The 18,550-nt window shown below is 43.9% G+C and overlaps 1 protein-coding gene across 7 annotated transcripts in view; it reads right to left on the minus strand.

Moving 5' to 3' along the window:
- The window catches only part of RSU1 (Ras suppressor protein 1), a 238,908-nt gene that overhangs the window by 175,760 nt on the left and 44,598 nt on the right, over positions 1 to 18,550 (minus strand). For 6 of the 7 annotated variants that reach the window (XM_034644158.1, XM_011224175.3, XM_034644155.1 and 3 more), the window contains 2 exons: positions 10,559 to 10,679; positions 424 to 542 (listed from right to left, as the gene is read on the minus strand). In XM_034644158.1, the coding sequence (XP_034500049.1) occupies positions 424 to 542; positions 10,559 to 10,679 (240 nt within the window). The remainder of the gene's footprint in view (positions 1 to 423; positions 543 to 10,558; positions 10,680 to 18,550) is intronic. The other variant, XM_034644156.1, reaches the window with a different exon arrangement.

Here is an 18,550-nt window from a genome sequence, read left to right on the forward strand (position 1 = left end):
TTACTGGTTTATCAAGGGCTATTTTTACAAATAATTGGTGGGAATATCTTTGGGGAAATAGCTTACAAAGAGTTAACAGCAACATGGGAGGACACATACATTATCATATTTTTTTGGCATGCCCTTTAAAAAGAAAGTCAAGTTCTTTAGCTAAATGTGAGGCCTGATCTCATTTAGGTACATAATCTCTATCCGGAAGTTAATATGACATTACTAAGTCCACCTGAGCGCAACGGTGTCAGGTAACTATATATCAAATATACATACTGCTGAGCTACGAAGGAATATTCAAAGGAAATGTGTGAAGAAAAAAATATATACGTCCAATAATTTCTCTTGGAGTTTGGGTCCTGGCAAATAAATTTCACTTTCAGAATGCAAAGTACCATTTTAAGGAGATTTATAGAATTAAAAGTTTCTTACTAAGGTAGAAGAAGTTTCCGGGAAGAGAATTTTCACTCAAGTTGTTGTAAGTCAAATCAAGGACCTCCAGAGCTGGGAGGGAGCCAAATCCTCGAGGCAAAGTGTTGAGTCTATTCATGCTGTGGTTGGGGGAAAAGAAAATCCAAGACGTCACACACCAAACATACGTTCACACGGTACTCACATCACCTCTGTGTCGTGGGAGAGACTGAATGCTCAGAAGAGGCCATAATTCTGCCCTCACTTTATGTTCTTTTAACCAACACCGTAACTGTAGTCAGAGAATCTCGACGGTTGTGAAACATTTGAAAACGTCTCCTCATTTTCTGCAATGGTGATGTTCAGTCATTGGGTTACAGAGAAACTTCAATCATCACGAAGTATCTGCCTTTCTAGAGAAGAACTTCCTCACGTATGTAGCAATAATAATTCCTCAAAAGATACAGAGTAAGCTTTGTAGTTTTTAGACCATTGGCTTTATTTCATTTATTCCTCCCAATGGGAGGGGGGAAAAAATCACTTTTTTGTTCTGCAACTACTAACGTTCAAAATGATCTCCAGTTACAACGGGGGTTGCCAGGGGCTGCAGGGGGGCGGAAACAGGGAGCTGTTGTTTAATGGATATAGAGCCCATTTTGCATGATGAGAAACTTCTGGAGATTGTCTGCCCAACAATGTGAATATACTTAATGCTACACAGTCGCACACTTAACAACGGTGAAGATGGTAAATTTTATGTCATGTGTATTTCACCATAACTGAAAATAAAAAATATATATATATGTATCTCCAATGAAATCTAAGGAAAATGTATTTTCTATTATTCTCTTATTTTCTTCAAGACCCTTCTTTATCTTTTTTTTTAAAGATTTTATTTATTTATATGAGAGAGAGAGAGAGAACACACGCAGGGGGAGAGGAAGAGGGGGAGAGGGAAAAGCAGGCTCCCCGCTGAGCAGGAAGCCAGGTGTGGGGCTGGATCCCAGGACTATGGGATCATGACCTGAGCCGCAGGCAGATGCTTCACCAACTGAGCCACCCAGGCATCCCAAGACCCTTATTTTTCTTAATGTGGTCCCCTTTAAGCACACTTAAAAGAGGATTGAAAGAAATTTTTTTTAATCTAATATAAGCTGACAGATACTGAAAGGTCAGAGGGACTGTGATGCTAAAATAATTCAAGGCCTCGAGCCTCCTCATACTAGATATGATCCTGTCCACACCTGCCGACCACCCGCCAGCCAGGCCGCACAAGAAAGAGCTGACAGCACAAGGGGAAACCAAGAGAAAAGTGATTTCTACCTCTTGGGTAGAAAAGTCATTGGTTAACTTTACACTTAATAAAATGGCCTCCATAGGGACACCTGGGTGGCTCAGTCGGTGAAGCATCTGCCTTCAGCTCAGGTCATGATCCCAGGGTCCTGGGATTGAGCCCCACATTTGGCTTCCTGCTCAGTGGGGAGCCTGCTTCTCCCTCTGCCTGCCACTCCCCCCATTTATGCTCTCTCTCTCTGTCAAATAAATAAATAAATTTTTTAAAAAATAAAAATTAAAATAAAATAACTTCCATGACCATTTGCTGTAATGACGACAACCGGTATTTTCTTCCAATTTACAATCTGTGAAGCATACTTATATCAAGTATTCACCCGAGGCACCAAAACTTCCGTGTACTATAGGCAGGACAGCGCTTACAGTTATCTGTTTAATGCTGATGTGTATGAAGTGACAAGGACTTCTGACTCGCCCGATGAGGGTGACAGGTGTCTGAGACCACCTAGCACCTCATGGAGGCAAAGGCACCCCAATCTTGAGATTCCAATGTAAGGAGCTGAGTAAGTTGAAAAATAAAATAAAAAATAGTGGAAAAGGCAGAGAAATGGGTTTCTTTCTTTAAATACTGCTCTAAGCTACCCATTTTCGAAAATCACCAATCAAGGTTTTCTTTCCAAATACAGTAGCAGACGTTTGGAAGATAAGGTGCAGGAAAGCCCAGGTCAGCCTTCCTCAGAGGGAAGAGGCATCTCGGGGTGCTTCCAGCCACTCTGCAGCCGAGAGCGAACCTGAGACTGTCCACCTCCTGGTGACAAGAACATACTGAACTCAAGGTTCTTTTTCTCCTTGAGTGACAAACCAATCCCCCCAATGCGTCAGGAACGCTGCAGAGCCCCCATGTAGCCAACAGCAGGGACAGCAGGAAGCTCAGGAACCTGGCGGGCAGAGGCAGCCCTCACTTAAACAAATGCACACGAGGGTCCAAAAGTACTGCTGGCTGAGAACAAAGCAAGGAGCTGCAGGGACCACTGGCGGCTTCTCTGGGCACCAGCACAGGCGGGGTCTCCAACCACCTCCACCTGCACATATGGGACTGCTGCACCCGGGGCCCCCCCGAGAGCCTCGGCGCTCCAGGCTCCCGGGAGAGGTCAGAGCAGAGGCAGGGGCAGAACAGAGCGAGGCAAGATGAGCAGTCTGGCTCTAGCGCGGCTAGCCGGGTGACCTTGGGGGAGTGAGTCAGCTTCTCTGAGACCCAGTTTCTTCAACTGTAAAATGAGGACAGCCATACCTTTCTAGCGGGATCGGCAGAAGAATGAGAGCTGAAAAATCTGAAGCACATAGAAAGATCTGCAGCTCGCAAATGGCTCTCAAGAAACAAGAGCCAGAACTACAATTATTTTTCAGGAAGTCATCGTTTGAGAGACATTGTGCGTCAGCCTCAAACAGGTAAGCTCACCCTGGGAGAAGACCATTGTGGGCAGCCTGAATTGTCAAGTGTGTTTTTCTTATCTGTGTCCTGCCAGCTGACCCTCACATCACTTCCCGTGTTCACAAAGTTGCTTATGCTCATTCGTGCCATAATGGTATAAATTCTTTTGACTGCCTCTGAACATTTTTCCAGTGTGTCCTGGAAATGGGAAAGTGCCTGCATGTGACGTAGAAATTTGTAAAACCAGCTAGTGGAAGGCTGGTCAGGGTCTTTTTTCCTTCTCTTTCTCAAAAGCTAGGAAGGCCCTTACTTAATGCTTCCCTTTCTGGAACGTTCTGATCTCCTGAGGTCCTCTCGCGCTCTTCTTGCTTCAACAAAACCTTCTTAGCTAAAGGTAATAATTTTTCTCATGTCCCAAGTGACTTGCTCACACACTTAGCCCAAAAAAAAAAAAAAAAAATCCTAATTTGTGAACACTCAACACCACACTTGGTGAAAGCTTCCAAGTTTCACGAGATGAGCTCCGGCATCTCCCTGGGTCAAAAATTATTCCAGAAGAGTTGGGCATGGTGCTTCTGCAGTCAAATTATCCCAGATAGAACTACCGACAAGTAGCCGATGTGGCTTTATATTTTGTGGAAATTAACTCTGTAAAATGAACCATGTTTAAAGAATTAAAAATGTAATACAACTTTACTTATTCAGACGGCCTAAAAATCCTCTCAGGCCTTGCCATCATCAGAATAAACAGCAAATGCTATATATATAAAATTTTAAAAACAACTTCTGGTTGAGCATGCTGTCGAAATCTGCATATGTGTGGCCTAGACGCTTTGCTGTAGGGTCTCCTGTGTATATATACATAATTTTTAATTCCTGTAGTTAACAGTCAGTGTTATATTAGGTGTGCTATCTAGTGATTCCACAATTGCACACATGACCCGCCGATCATAGCAAGTGCCCTCCTTAATCCCCTTCACCTATCTCACCCCCCCACCTCATTCTGCTCCCCTCTGGTAGCCATCAGTTTGTTCTCCATAGTTAAGAGTCTGTTTTTGGGTTGGTCTCTGTTTTCCTTTGTTCATTTGTTTTGCTTCTTAAATTCCACACATGAGTGAAATCCTATGGTAATTGCCTTTCTCTGACTTATTTCACTCAGCATCATACCCTCTAGATCCAGCCATGCTGTTGCAAATGGCAAGATTTCATTCTTCTTTATGGCCGAGCAACATTCTATTGTGTATATATACACCACTTATTCTTCACTCATTTATCTACTGAGGGACACCTGGGTTACTTCCATAATTTGGATATGGTAAATAATGATGCCATGAACAGAGGGGTGCATATATCTTTTCAAATTAGTGTTGTCGTTTTCTTTGGGTAAATAACCAGCAGTGTGATTGCTGGAATACAGGGTAGTTCTAGTTTTAATTTTCTGGGCAACTTCCCTACTATCTTCCACAGCGGCTGCACCAGTTTGCATTCCCATCCACAGCTGCACGAGGGTTCCTTTTTCTCCACATCCACACCAACACTTCTGTTTCTTGCGTTTTTTTTAATTTTAGCCATTCTGACAGGTGTGAGGTGATATCTCACTGTAGTTCTGAGTTGTATTTCCCTGATGGTTGAGTGATGTTGAGGATCTTTCCATGTGTCTGTTGGCTATTCTGGATGTCTTCTTTGGAGAAATGTCCGTTCGTGTCTTCTGCCCATTTTTTAATTGGATTATTTGGGTTTTCAGTGTTGAATTTTTTGGTGTCTCCCATGTGTATATTTTTATTCAGGCTGCTTATTCTAAGGAGTCTTCTGTCTATCCCTTGCCTTAAACAGGGATAGGTAGGTATCATTCTTTATGCCATTTGAGGACAGAAATACCCTTTATTGAAACTCATGTTCATTCCTCTCCCAGAGAACTAAGAATTTTTGTTCAAACTTTGACAACCCCATCTATACAGCTATGTAATTAAATACAGAAAGCTTTACACAATCAATAGAATACCGAGAGCCAAAAATGCAAACAGCTCTGAAGACAACAAAGAGAGAACTAAGATGTGTTTGATTAAAAAAAACAAAACAAAACAAAAAAAACCCAAAACTTTATAACTCTGTCCTAAAGACCTCCAACCTGACCGAACAACACCTGAGCTCATGATGTTCTTTCCACAACTGTCCCTGTCTTTATTTCCATTTCTCCCAGGACAGACCCCCAGGCATCACTCCATCCGTCAGCTACTGTCTTGTCAGTTTCATCTCCTGTATATTTTCCACATAAAACCCCTCCCCCGCCTTCACTGTCACGGCCCTAATTCACCTGGAACGCTAATCTCCAGCATGCCTACGCGTCTCCTGACCTCTAGCACTACCTACCCCAACCCCCCTTCCACATGACCTTTCGCACAAAAATCCAACCTTTTCTCATAGCTGCTAGTCCGCTGTAAAAACTCCTCCATGGTCAGCAGGACAAAAACAGAGCTCCTTTACCTGGCACACAAGGCCCTTCACTAGCCTTTGCCTTCCTGCCATTATGGACATGTGTTTACCATCTGTTTCCCCAACTGTGATGTACACTCCATAAACGCTGGGTGGCTGCTACCTAGGACAGGGCTTGGCCCACAGCTGGAAGCTCAGGAAGTACTCAGTAAATAAACAGCAGACATTCATGATTCTTCGTCTGGCCTCCCCTCTCACCTTACCGCTCCCTGCCTCACACTTTACACTTGGCAACCCTCAACGACCTGCCATTCCTGGAACGTGCAGTACTCAGCTTTTAATCCTGTCCTTCCTGCAGGCTGAGATGCCTTCCCTCTGCTTCTGAGTCTGGGAAATTCGATTTCCTGCATCAGGTTTCGGCTCAAATACTGCCCCCTATAGGAATCCTTCAGAGAACCTCACCTGTGGACTAATGCCCTTGTCCCTCTCCCCACTGCCCTGAGACAGCCTGGGGCATGTCAGTGGCCCCCGCAGACCCTCACTGCTCCTCTACAGCCAGCTCTGCCCCCATCCATACTTAAGGCCAGGGATTTCACCACTGAGCCCCAACACGAGAAGGTTCCTGACACAGATCAGGCACTTATATAGTTCACGAAATAAATGAAATAATAAATAAAATGATGATGATGATGATGATGGTAGTGATAATAGCTAACATTTACATACTGCTTACTACCTGCCAGGTACTGCTCCTAGCGCCTTATATATAAATAACTTGTTAAATACGTGAACCAACAAATTAATAGTAAGAATTTATCAAGTTTTTTGTTAAGATTTTACTTATTTATGAGAGACAGAGAGCGCAGGAGCATGAGCAGGGGGGAGAGGGGCAGAGAAAGAGGGAGAAGCACACTCCCCGCTGAGCAGGGAGCCCAATGCAGGCTCGATCCTAGGACCCTGGAATCATGACCTGAGCCGAAGGCAGACGCTTAACCCACTGAGCCACCCAGATGCCCCAAGAATGTATCTCGTTTTATACATCTAGTAAATACATCTAGTTTTAGCTTCTGGATTACACAGAAATGAAACATTAGAACTTAATAATTTCCAAAACAAAGATATAAACGAAGGATGCTTTCTTTTCTGCATTGCCAGATGGGTGTACAATCTCCATAATTATAGGGGGAAAAAGCCATCTGATTTAAGTGACATTCCCCTCCCCCTTTAAGCCCTACTTCCCTTGACATCAGGAAAAAGAGTACTCATGGATCTTTCCAAGATTATCTCTTAACCAGAGTGAACGCAAAATGAGTGTCTAATCAAACTCCCCGTGGAAAGAACGAGCTTGACTAAAAATCATTCCATGAATAAGGTTTTTTTTTGTGTGTGTGTGATTGCTTCCTATTAAATTGATAAATACCTGGCCAGCTTCTATCACCGCTCCGTGTAAATCACGAACTAAACTAGAGCATTTAATGGCTATCATTTAATGAATATATTGCTTCACACGGCAGATGAAGCATGAGTGGGCAGCTACATCCGACAGCTACAACAGTGGAGCTGGAATTCGGGAGCCAAGTTCTGGTGGCATCTGGGGTGTCTGACGGAAGGGCGTGGACCTGCATAACGGGGTTCTCCACCTAGCTCAGTCACGAAGCTCAGGGGCACCAGAAACGAGTCAACTGAAGCTCTCAGAAAGGGCTTGATCTGAAAGCAGTACTGCCCGCCCTCCCCCATAATCGTTCAGAGGGTCAAACACTGGCATGAGGACTTTGAAAACTGTAAAGCAATAGATGGTATTATTATTATTATTCGCTGCTGCCTGGTTCTGCCACCTCAGCTGAATCAAACCTCCTCTCTTCACCTCCACATAAACAAAGACAGAGGAGTCTAACCTCTGGACTATATGAAAGAACTGTAAGAGTCAATGAGGCAGTGTTCAGAAATGCACCCTCCCCCCCTCCATAGAAGGAAGGTGCTTTTGTAAACGATTTCTACATAATACAGAGTGAAAGAGCAACCTGATTACAACTGGTCCGAACAGTTAATGCTATGCAAATAAGTCCCTTCCTGGTCCATGTTAACCGAAATAAAATTTTGTTGGAAACAAAATATGATTAAAAAAAAAAAAAAAAGACTCCCTTATGGTACCGACAATTAGCTTTTCAATGACTTCTCAGATATGCACTAATGCAGGCCACTGAAAAGAGGTATTAAAACAATAAAACTTTTGTTAAAAACCTGCAACACCAAAAGAAACTGGAGGCTAGTCCCCCCCTTGGTGACAGTGTACGTGCTCCTCCTACGCCCACAGCCTGCACCCTCCTTCCCTCCCTCTCCCCCACTTCCTTCCTCTTCCACCCATACTCACCCCAAGTTCAGGTGTTTGAGCTTCTGCAGGCTGCTGATCTGTGTGGGCAGCTCCTCAATCTGGTTATTAAAGAAGTTGAGCACTTCTAGATTCTTCAGTTCTGCTATGTTTGCTGGCACCGCTACGGACACAAAATTGCTGAGTGTGAATACGGAGCCCCGCTCCTCGCAAGGAATGCCAGCAACACATTTTGTTTTTCTTTCTCAGGAAAGAGAGATGAAGTTCGAATATGACCATCTGATTCACATCTATGTCTTATTTTTTTTTTTGTAGGTTTTTCTTAGGTTGGTAACTCAGTAGAAATGAAAATGTTCCTTCAAAGTGCAAAAGAGAATTTCAGAGTGCCATAAACAGCCTGTGAGGGAGTATTTCCAAGCACAAATGCTTTTGTAATTGTCATACAACGTCTCATAAGTACGACTGTTTGCTTCCTTTGGGTTTTGGGGGGTTTGGGGGGAAGGGTTTTTTTTGTTTTTTTGGTTTCTTTTTGTTTTTTATTTTGGGTTTTTTTTGCACCTCCACCAGAAGAAAGACTGCAAACTCCAGATCCCTCCTGGGTGATACATTCGTCAAGCTGTTTTAATAGTTGGATATCTGAAGAGCTGCTCTCTTAACACTGCACTAAATCACAATATAAGTTCAACCTTAAATGATCAAATATTCAATCTATCTCGTTCATGATTTTGGCTTCTGGCCTTTACACTTTGATCAATACACATACACACACACACACACACACACACACACACACACACTTTACATCAGATTAGCAACAGATCAATGCACTGTTATTACACAGAAATATGAAAAACCAACTCAGCAGCATGGTATGAATACCAGCATACAGACCAAAGGTTAAAATAAACCAGTGAGGGCCTGAAAGAGTCTTCCTTCCCTGAAGTATGCTTGCAAATACCAACGCAAAAGCCAAAGGCATCAGTACCTCCAAAGTACTAACTGTCCGTTGGTTGCAGAGAGGCTCCCAACAGATGATACTTTATCTGTCCCCGTCGCTGAGTTAGTCTTCTACAAACATTGGCCATCAGCTTGTCCATGGTTCATGTAAACTCTCACACCAAGACTACCCAGGCTACTGACACCACTGACATGGGCCTTGGGTCCAGCACAAGGAAGTGTCATGTCTTATGTCAGTACATTTACTTCCTGTCCCAACGGCACCCTCGGGCGGGGGGAGGGGGGATGCTCCAGAAGACTGGAAAAAACCTTTGCTTCAAGCCACTACACAGGTATGCGTCAAATTCCAAACCGACATCGAACCTCTGTCAGGAGGTAGCCACTGCAAGAGCTGCAGTGTAGAGCTCCCAGCGGAACAAAAGTAAAGAGGAGAGGCACACTGTTCATTACAGTTCTGAGTCCTCAATTTTACCTTATAAAATGTTCAAGGCATCGGTGACCTGGCTTCTTTTAGAGGGAAAAAGGCTTGGTAAAAAAGGCAAAGGAAATGCTTTCACCGAGGAAGGGATTGTGAAGAATATGAATCAGTCTGGATTCAGGCACTTGGGAGGTGGCAATGGTCCAGATGGAAGATGAGCAAGGCGTGGATTAGTTACTGAAGTGGCTGGTCGGGGGCTGGAGATAAAAGGACAGGTTTTAATGGGAAAATTGAGGCAGCTGGAAATCACCTCCAGAAACTGTACTCTTGGACACCAACCCAATTGCATATGAGCCCTAGCTGTACGATTTGGCCTTAAAAGCGCATTCCTAGGTGTGCAGTCAGTAACACACTCTCCGGCAAATGAACAGTATTCACGAGGAGCAAATGATCACAAAGAAATTCCTCCTGTCTGCTGAGTCTCTGGGTGCTGTCAGAGTACCTGTTCCCCCCAGAACTGGAAGTGTATGAAGCACAGCTCTATAGATGATGACCGGCCTCCTCGGGGGGCCTCACCCTCTTCCCCCTGTTCACCCTCCAGCCCACTAAACTACTCTCACGGCATTCATCTGATTACTCTGAAGAGCAATAAGGAAAGTTACTGCAACCAGGAGAAAATGATGATCTCAATTTAGCCACAAACCAAGAAAAATGCAGCCAGAATTACGTCTGCTTTCCCAAAGTTACTTTGCCAATGCAATTAAATGCTGGTCTGAAGGTATCGCCTTTTTGACAGGATGAGAGATTATTTCACTCTCCTTGCTAAATCAGTCCAATTTAAGACCACAAATTATGCTAAATGTGATTTAGGGCTTTGTTTTGTGGACACAAACAATAACCCTACATTCAATTTACTAAACCTCTCCCAGCCTTTCGTATGCATGTGAATTTTGTGTTTAAGACTCCATTCAAGCTACAAGGGAAAAATATTACACAGCTCATATTCTCTCTCAACTACTGAACTCCCCCTACCCGACCATAGTNAAAAAAAAAAAAAAGACTCCCTTATGGTACCGACAATTAGCTTTTCAATGACTTCTCAGATATGCACTAATGCAGGCCACTGAAAAGAGGTATTAAAACAATAAAACTTTTGTTAAAAACCTGCAACACCAAAAGAAACTGGAGGCTAGTCCCCCCCTTGGTGACAGTGTACGTGCTCCTCCTACGCCCACAGCCTGCACCCTCCTTCCCTCCCTCTCCCCCACTTCCTTCCTCTTCCACCCATACTCACCCCAAGTTCAGGTGTTTGAGCTTCTGCAGGCTGCTGATCTGTGTGGGCAGCTCCTCAATCTGGTTATTAAAGAAGTTGAGCACTTCTAGATTCTTCAGTTCTGCTATGTTTGCTGGCACCGCTACGGACACAAAATTGCTGAGTGTGAATACGGAGCCCCGCTCCTCGCAAGGAATGCCAGCAACACATTTTGTTTTTCTTTCTCAGGAAAGAGAGATGAAGTTCGAATATGACCATCTGATTCACATCTATGTCTTATTTTTTTTTTTGTAGGTTTTTCTTAGGTTGGTAACTCAGTAGAAATGAAAATGTTCCTTCAAAGTGCAAAAGAGAATTTCAGAGTGCCATAAACAGCCTGTGAGGGAGTATTTCCAAGCACAAATGCTTTTGTAATTGTCATACAACGTCTCATAAGTACGACTGTTTGCTTCCTTTGGGTTTTGGGGGGTTTGGGGGGAAGGGTTTTTTTTGTTTTTTTGGTTTCTTTTTGTTTTTTATTTTGGGTTTTTTTTGCACCTCCACCAGAAGAAAGACTGCAAACTCCAGATCCCTCCTGGGTGATACATTCGTCAAGCTGTTTTAATAGTTGGATATCTGAAGAGCTGCTCTCTTAACACTGCACTAAATCACAATATAAGTTCAACCTTAAATGATCAAATATTCAATCTATCTCGTTCATGATTTTGGCTTCTGGCCTTTACACTTTGATCAATACACATACACACACACACACACACACACACACACACACACACTCTACATCAGATTAGCAACAGATCAATGCACTGTTATTACACAGAAATATGAAAAACCAACTCAGCAGCATGGTATGAATACCAGCATACAGACCAAAGGTTAAAATAAACCAGTGAGGGCCTGAAAGAGTCTTCCTTCCCTGAAGTATGCTTGCAAATACCAACGCAAAAGCCAAAGGCATCAGTACCTCCAAAGTACTAACTGTCCGTTGGTTGCAGAGAGGCTCCCAACAGATGATACTTTATCTGTCCCCGTCGCTGAGTTAGTCTTCTACAAACATTGGCCATCAGCTTGTCCATGGTTCATGTAAACTCTCACACCAAGACTACCCAGGCTACTGACACCACTGACATGGGCCTTGGGTCCAGCACAAGGAAGTGTCATGTCTTATGTCAGTACATTTACTTCCTGTCCCAACGGCACCCTCGGGCGGGGGGAGGGGGGATGCTCCAGAAGACTGGAAAAAACCTTTGCTTCAAGCCACTACACAGGTATGCGTCAAATTCCAAACCGACATCGAACCTCTGTCAGGAGGTAGCCACTGCAAGAGCTGCAGTGTAGAGCTCCCAGCGGAACAAAAGTAAAGAGGAGAGGCACACTGTTCATTACAGTTCTGAGTCCTCAATTTTACCTTATAAAATGTTCAAGGCATCGGTGACCTGGCTTCTTTTAGAGGGAAAAAGGCTTGGTAAAAAAGGCAAAGGAAATGCTTTCACCGAGGAAGGGATTGTGAAGAATATGAATCAGTCTGGATTCAGGCACTTGGGAGGTGGCAATGGTCCAGATGGAAGATGAGCAAGGCGTGGATTAGTTACTGAAGTGGCTGGTCGGGGGCTGGAGATAAAAGGACAGGTTTTAATGGGAAAATTGAGGCAGCTGGAAATCACCTCCAGAAACTGTACTCTTGGACACCAACCCAATTGCATATGAGCCCTAGCTGTACGATTTGGCCTTAAAAGCGCATTCCTAGGTGTGCAGTCAGTAACACACTCTCCGGCAAATGAACAGTATTCACGAGGAGCAAATGATCACAAAGAAATTCCTCCTGTCTGCTGAGTCTCTGGGTGCTGTCAGAGTACCTGTTCCCCCCAGAACTGGAAGTGTATGAAGCACAGCTCTATAGATGATGACCGGCCTCCTCGGGGGGCCTCACCCTCTTCCCCCTGTTCACCCTCCAGCCCACTAAACTACTCTCACGGCATTCATCTGATTACTCTGAAGAGCAATAAGGAAAGTTACTGCAACCAGGAGAAAATGATGATCTCAATTTAGCCACAAACCAAGAAAAATGCAGCCAGAATTACGTCTGCTTTCCCAAAGTTACTTTGCCAATGCAATTAAATGCTGGTCTGAAGGTATCGCCTTTTTGACAGGATGAGAGATTATTTCTCTCCTTGCTAAATCAGTCCAATTTAAGACCACAAATTATGCTAAATGTGATTTAGGGCTTTGTTTTGTGGACACAAACAATAACCCTACATTCAATTTACTAAACCTCTCCCAGCCTTTCGTATGCATGTGAATTTTGTGTTTAAGACTCCATTCAAGCTACAAGGGAAAAATATTACACAGCTCATATTCTCTCTCAACTACTGAACTCCCCCTACCCGACCATAGTAAAAATCAGAAGAAATTAACATTCAGACCTAACTGGATGGGATAATATTCACTCTTTCAACCAATATTTAGAGAACGCTTGTGATGTGTACAGAGCCCCACTTTTAACACTGAGCATTTCAATACTTCTGGGATAAAGTAAGAAAGGCAAGCTATTTAAACAAAGTGAGTTACAAAAGAAGGAGTATCAGAGTCAATAAATGGAAAACAGGTCTAGTGTTTGGAAAACAAACTAATTCTAATAAAACTGTCCATAAGAAAAAAAATAACCAGTTAGTAAGATGAGCTGTGCAATAATGAAATTATATACAGATGTGACATGAACAAATTCAGCTCATACAGAAAAAACGGGAGCAGTATGTCCCCAGTCAGAAGACTGGTGAAATTTCTCAAAGATCTCCACATGACACATTTGCATGAAGTATTTTAAAACATAACTGAACAGTCAGCCTCAAGATATTCCTCATTGCGCCTTGGCAATATTCCTTTTCATCAATCTGTCCCGTTTGTGACTGTGACCCCAGCTGTATACAACCACACATACAGACAACCAGGAGCCGAGCTCGCAGGGGAAACGGGGGCAGCGCAACGTGTGAACACAGGAGTCCGGGCTGCACGAGGACCCTTTCAAAGTCCTCTCCCACCCGCCTTTAGCATTCTACGATTCCCAAAAGAGCTGGATGATGAAAATCAATGATATGGATTTAAATAATGCAACAAATGGGGCCCTCAATTAGGAAGCTCAGTCATGTAGAACTTTGCTTATGACAGAGAATTTAGTATCATTTTCTGTCAAGAACGACTGCTTTAATTTTGAGACTCTGGTTGCTACAGTGGAGAGAAAGGTCCCCAATCACTCTCAGGTGTCCTCTGGCTCCTAAATGCCACATTCTGCTTTCGTCGCAGGATCAGATGACTGCTGGGAGCCCTCTCGGTCCAGAGCAGAGGTGACAGAGATGGGGTTCTGCCACCCCTGGAGCTCTGGGCAGACACTACACTGGTCTTACGTTATCTCCTGGCAGCTACAACAATTCAGACTGACATGCCCCACAGGACCCTCTTTGCCTTCAAGGCCTCCTACATCTAGAGCCTGAACGTGATTCTAGTTTTGTGGGAGAAGCATGTGCCAGCCAGACTTAACCATAAGCCCTTGCAGTTTGGGGACAGCCCCACAACAAGCAGCCCAATCCCTGGGCAGGCTCCTGAGTCTGGGCTAGAAGGGGACTTGGCTAATCTCTTACGTTAACAGCCCTTGGAAAGCAGCTCCCTCCAGCAGGAAGCCTCAGCACGCACTCGCTGGACACACGGGACAGACCAGAGCACTCCGGCTGTAAGAAACAGCTGACCCAGTAACCAGCAACCGTCACCTGCCTCCCCCAACAGAACAACATCAGTAAACGATTCTTACAGCAACAGCACCTTCACTTCAGGAGCATTTTGTCCTGGGATATCAAATTCACAATTGCACAACCAAGAACTTATTTTTAAACACCTATTCGTTTATCCACACAATGATAAGAAGCAGGGTCTGCTCTGGCACTGGCCTGTCCAACGTGCAGTTGCCATGAAAAATTGTATGGTGGTTCCTCAGAAAAATTAAAACTATAACTACCGTATGACCAGCAATTCCACTTCTGGGTACAATCCCAAAGGAAATGAAACCACTGTCTGCAAGAAATATCTGCACCCATGTTCACTGCAGCATTAGTCACAACAGCAAAGACACAGAAGCGGTGTTAAGTGTCCACCAACAGATGGATGGACAAGGAGAACGTAGTTTATGTATATACAGCGGAATATTACTCAGCCATAAAAAGGGAAACCCTATTTGCAATATGGGGTGGACCTTGAAGGCATTATGCTAAGTGAAATAAGACAGAAAAAGACAAGCCCTGTAAAATCTTATTTATATGTAGAAGCTTAAAACATATAGATACAGACAGACAGACACACACACACACACACACTCATAGGAAAAGAGATCAGATTTATGATTACCAGAGGTGGAGATGGGGGCATGGTGAGGGAGCTACAGGAAAGAGTTAAGACATAAAAAAAAAAAAAGGAAGTAAATTTAAATCTAGATTACTTGAAATTAAGTAAAATTAATAATTCAGTTTCTTGGTCACACAAGCCACATTTCAAGTGTTTAGTGGCTACCATATTGGATAACACAGGTAGAAAACATTCCCTTCACTGCAGAAAGTTCTAGATTGTGCTGCTCTAGGTCAGGGGGTCACAAACTTTCGAGTACATCAGATTTACTGGAAGGCTTGTTAAAACACAGACTGGGGGGGGACGCATACCTCAGAGTTTTTGATTCAGTAGGTTTAGGATGGGGCCCGAGCTTCTGCATTTCCAAGTTCCCAGCGGATACTGATGCTGCGGGTCCAGAGACCACTTTGGTGCAGAAAACTTAATTTACTGATGACATCAAAGTCGTGAGTCCAATTTATATGTCCGTTACCCCACACAATAATGCTGAGTAAGATTACCCAAATTAAGTCTTCTCTGTTACATCAACAAGTTGAGACTTGGGGTTGATGAAAAGTGGCAAAAAACAACAACAACAACAAAACCAAAAAAGAACTCTGAATAGCTTCCACCCAACCTGGGGGCTGCAATCCAACCATTTCCCATCAACTGCTTCCCCACGCAGCTGGCATCCATCTCATTAGTTCAGATGAATGAACGAACGCTACAGGTCACACCGTCCCCAGGCACGGCTGGGCTGGCCCAAGAACACACAGACCCAGGCCCAAGAGGTAGGAATTTTTGCTTATCATTCAAGCTAACATAGAGCTCATACAGGCAGCTAATCAGCACATAAGCACCCTCAACACATCAACACCAAATACTAATGAAATCTCTAACATGAAGAGAGAGATTTTCAGATTCCAATTTCGAGATGGAACAGCCCTCCACGGGACCAGATGAAGAGGCATTAGGTGTAACTAAGCATATCTGTTACCATGACCTCATGGGCCTCCAATCACCAGCCTCCACCTTCTCAGAAGACCCCTGCCCCAAATCTTGCCCTTAAAAATCCTCACCTGTCAGCTACTGGGGAGTCTGGGGCTTTGGGGCATTAGCCCCCCGTTCTCTTGGATGGCCGCACACCAACAGACAGCTTATCTTCCTGCACTGCAAAAGCTCGGTGTCAGCTTTTACTGGCTGGGTGTGCACTGGATGGACAAACGCTCGTTTGGTCCCGTTATACCCACACAGATCCTTACGGTGAAATGAGTTCGGAGTAGTATGAACAACGTTCAAGGAGAAAAAGTCCTGAATTCCCTAGTTCATCGAATTGAGTCACTTAGCAGCAACTTCGTCGTGACCAAGGGTGGTCCCATGAAGAGATGCCCCTTGCTATGCTTCTGGCCGTTGAAACACCGAGAAGTAAATGGAGGATGCTGGATGGCCGTGACAGCACAGAGAGACCAGCTGGGGTGCAGCTGATCTGGGGGCTTCTCGAGCAAAAGCATCTCGTGGCCCCTGAGGCAAAGAAACAAAATCGCGAAAACAGGCTCTGCGAGCAGCAGGCACCCTGCAAAACATAAGGACTGGCGCTCGGCGGCGTGCAGCCTACGGAAAGGCCGGCGGGTCATGCATTGGTCTTTGGAGCCATATGGTTTGCACCGACAGCCAGGTCCTCTTCAGCGACAAAAGGGCAGTAAGAGACCATGCACCACGTTACCACCCACGGCTGCCGGGAAGCCAGAAGCTGCTCGCAACACATGTAGGTTTTCCTCATAAGCACAGGCATGAAATCCGGAGTCGTGAACTCTACCCACCATCTCCACCAAACTTCTGAGTAGTCAGGACTACGCTGTGCCTGTTTTGCAGAAGCTTCCAGACTGGATTTTTTTAAATCCGGAGATTCCTGCAAAGAGGAGGCACCAGGCTAAGGCATGAAGGCCAAGGGGATGCTGCCTGGGTGCGTCTTTGAAAAACTGAACTCATGGTTCAGCCATTGCCTCCATCGTGGGAAACCGGGGAGGGACTGCAAACCGCCCCAAGTGGATAAAGAGGGAGACTCAGAGCGGGTACCTATTGGGAACCACTGCCCATGGCAAAGGCAAAGATGAGCACATGGCCCAGCGGTGGGCACGCTGCCCGTCTGGCAATGGGTGAAACGCTACAATCTCATGCCCATTTCCAGACACACCTCAGTGCTACTGACCCACGGGCCACACAACACGTGAAGACACCACCATATGGGATAAGGTAAAGCAAAAAAATCAGATAGCACTGCCTGCCCAAACCTGGCATATTTATATTAAAAACAGGAGACTTGATTGCCTTAACAAATGAAGATGCTTGGTCAGATTTCTGTATGTTTCTGCTGCTTTCTAAGATTTCTTAAACAGAAAAGGATAAGGGAAGGTAGGAGATCGTTCAACGAGGCCAGTTATTAGATCCTTAAGATACAGTACTACAACAAAGTTATTAGAAAAAGGATGAAAACCATGAGAATACATCCAAATAGTGGTGTAGTAAAAGCAAACATTTCTTTGCCGCAATATTGGATGAATACAATACTGGATAACAACTATCTCCCTATGGCCTGAGTGAGGCCAGGTGGGAAGACGCCAAAAGAACAGAAACTATGTGAGATACGAACCTGGGGCATTTCTGGTCAGAATAAAAGGACAGCCCCTTTAACACTGAATTATACCAGCTGGAGACATTAGTCTATTCCTTCCAAAGAGGTGATGTCTAGACTCATTATATAGATGCCAATTTTTTCAGCAAATTAGGAATCATAGTCTTGAATGCCAGTTTAATGATTACCTGTAAAGGAGCATCTCTTTAGTCCTGCATACAAATAATTACGCTCTTCAGAATTTTATATGCAAAAAAGGTCATTTGTATTTATAGTGATTAATGACTTTTGTTTTCTGGCCCAAAACACAAGGTGGGTACTGAACTAATTATCTTAGCACGAGAACGTGAAGTTCAAAAGTATACTAATGATAACAAGGCTTTACAGATTTTATGGGATTTCCCCCAAAGCAGCTATTACAACACTGAATTACAGTAGTTATGGGTTATTTAAAAACATAAAGTTTATGAAACAGTAAAGCAGATTCTCATTTAAAAGGATCTCTATGTTCCTCGAGGTAAAAATTAAACACCAAAATAATCTACACATCTACCCAATAAAGGCCAACATCCCCCAAAACATTATTAGCTTTATAAATGGCAATAGTAATGCTACAGTCAGTTAAACAACAGTATTTACTCAGCACCCACACCTAGAGGTACGTACTTATTGTATCTCATCACGGCCTCCTTAAGATTCTGCAGCTTAAGTAATTTTACTAACCAAAAATATCCTGACTTAATTCACTGAAAAGAAGAAGGAAAAAAAAAAGACTCTACTCTTTCAGCAACAATGAGAATAATCAATTTCACAAAAATCAGGGAAAAAAGTTACAAGCAAGCATTAAGGCAGATTTTACAGTATAAAGTCAAACATGCAAAAATATATGTCCCTGGGCTATAAAAAAATGTGTAAGCAAGGCCAAACAAATCTCCTAAAAAGCTGACAAGCATGGATTTCTGCCCCTCTGAGCCTGCAGAATTTACTTGATTTCTGAATCTTTTATTAACAGC

The sequence above is a fragment of the Ailuropoda melanoleuca genome, chromosome 15 (genome assembly GCF_002007445.2).
Source record: "Ailuropoda melanoleuca isolate Jingjing chromosome 15, ASM200744v2, whole genome shotgun sequence".
Classification (NCBI taxonomy): domain Eukaryota; kingdom Metazoa; phylum Chordata; class Mammalia; order Carnivora; family Ursidae; genus Ailuropoda; species Ailuropoda melanoleuca.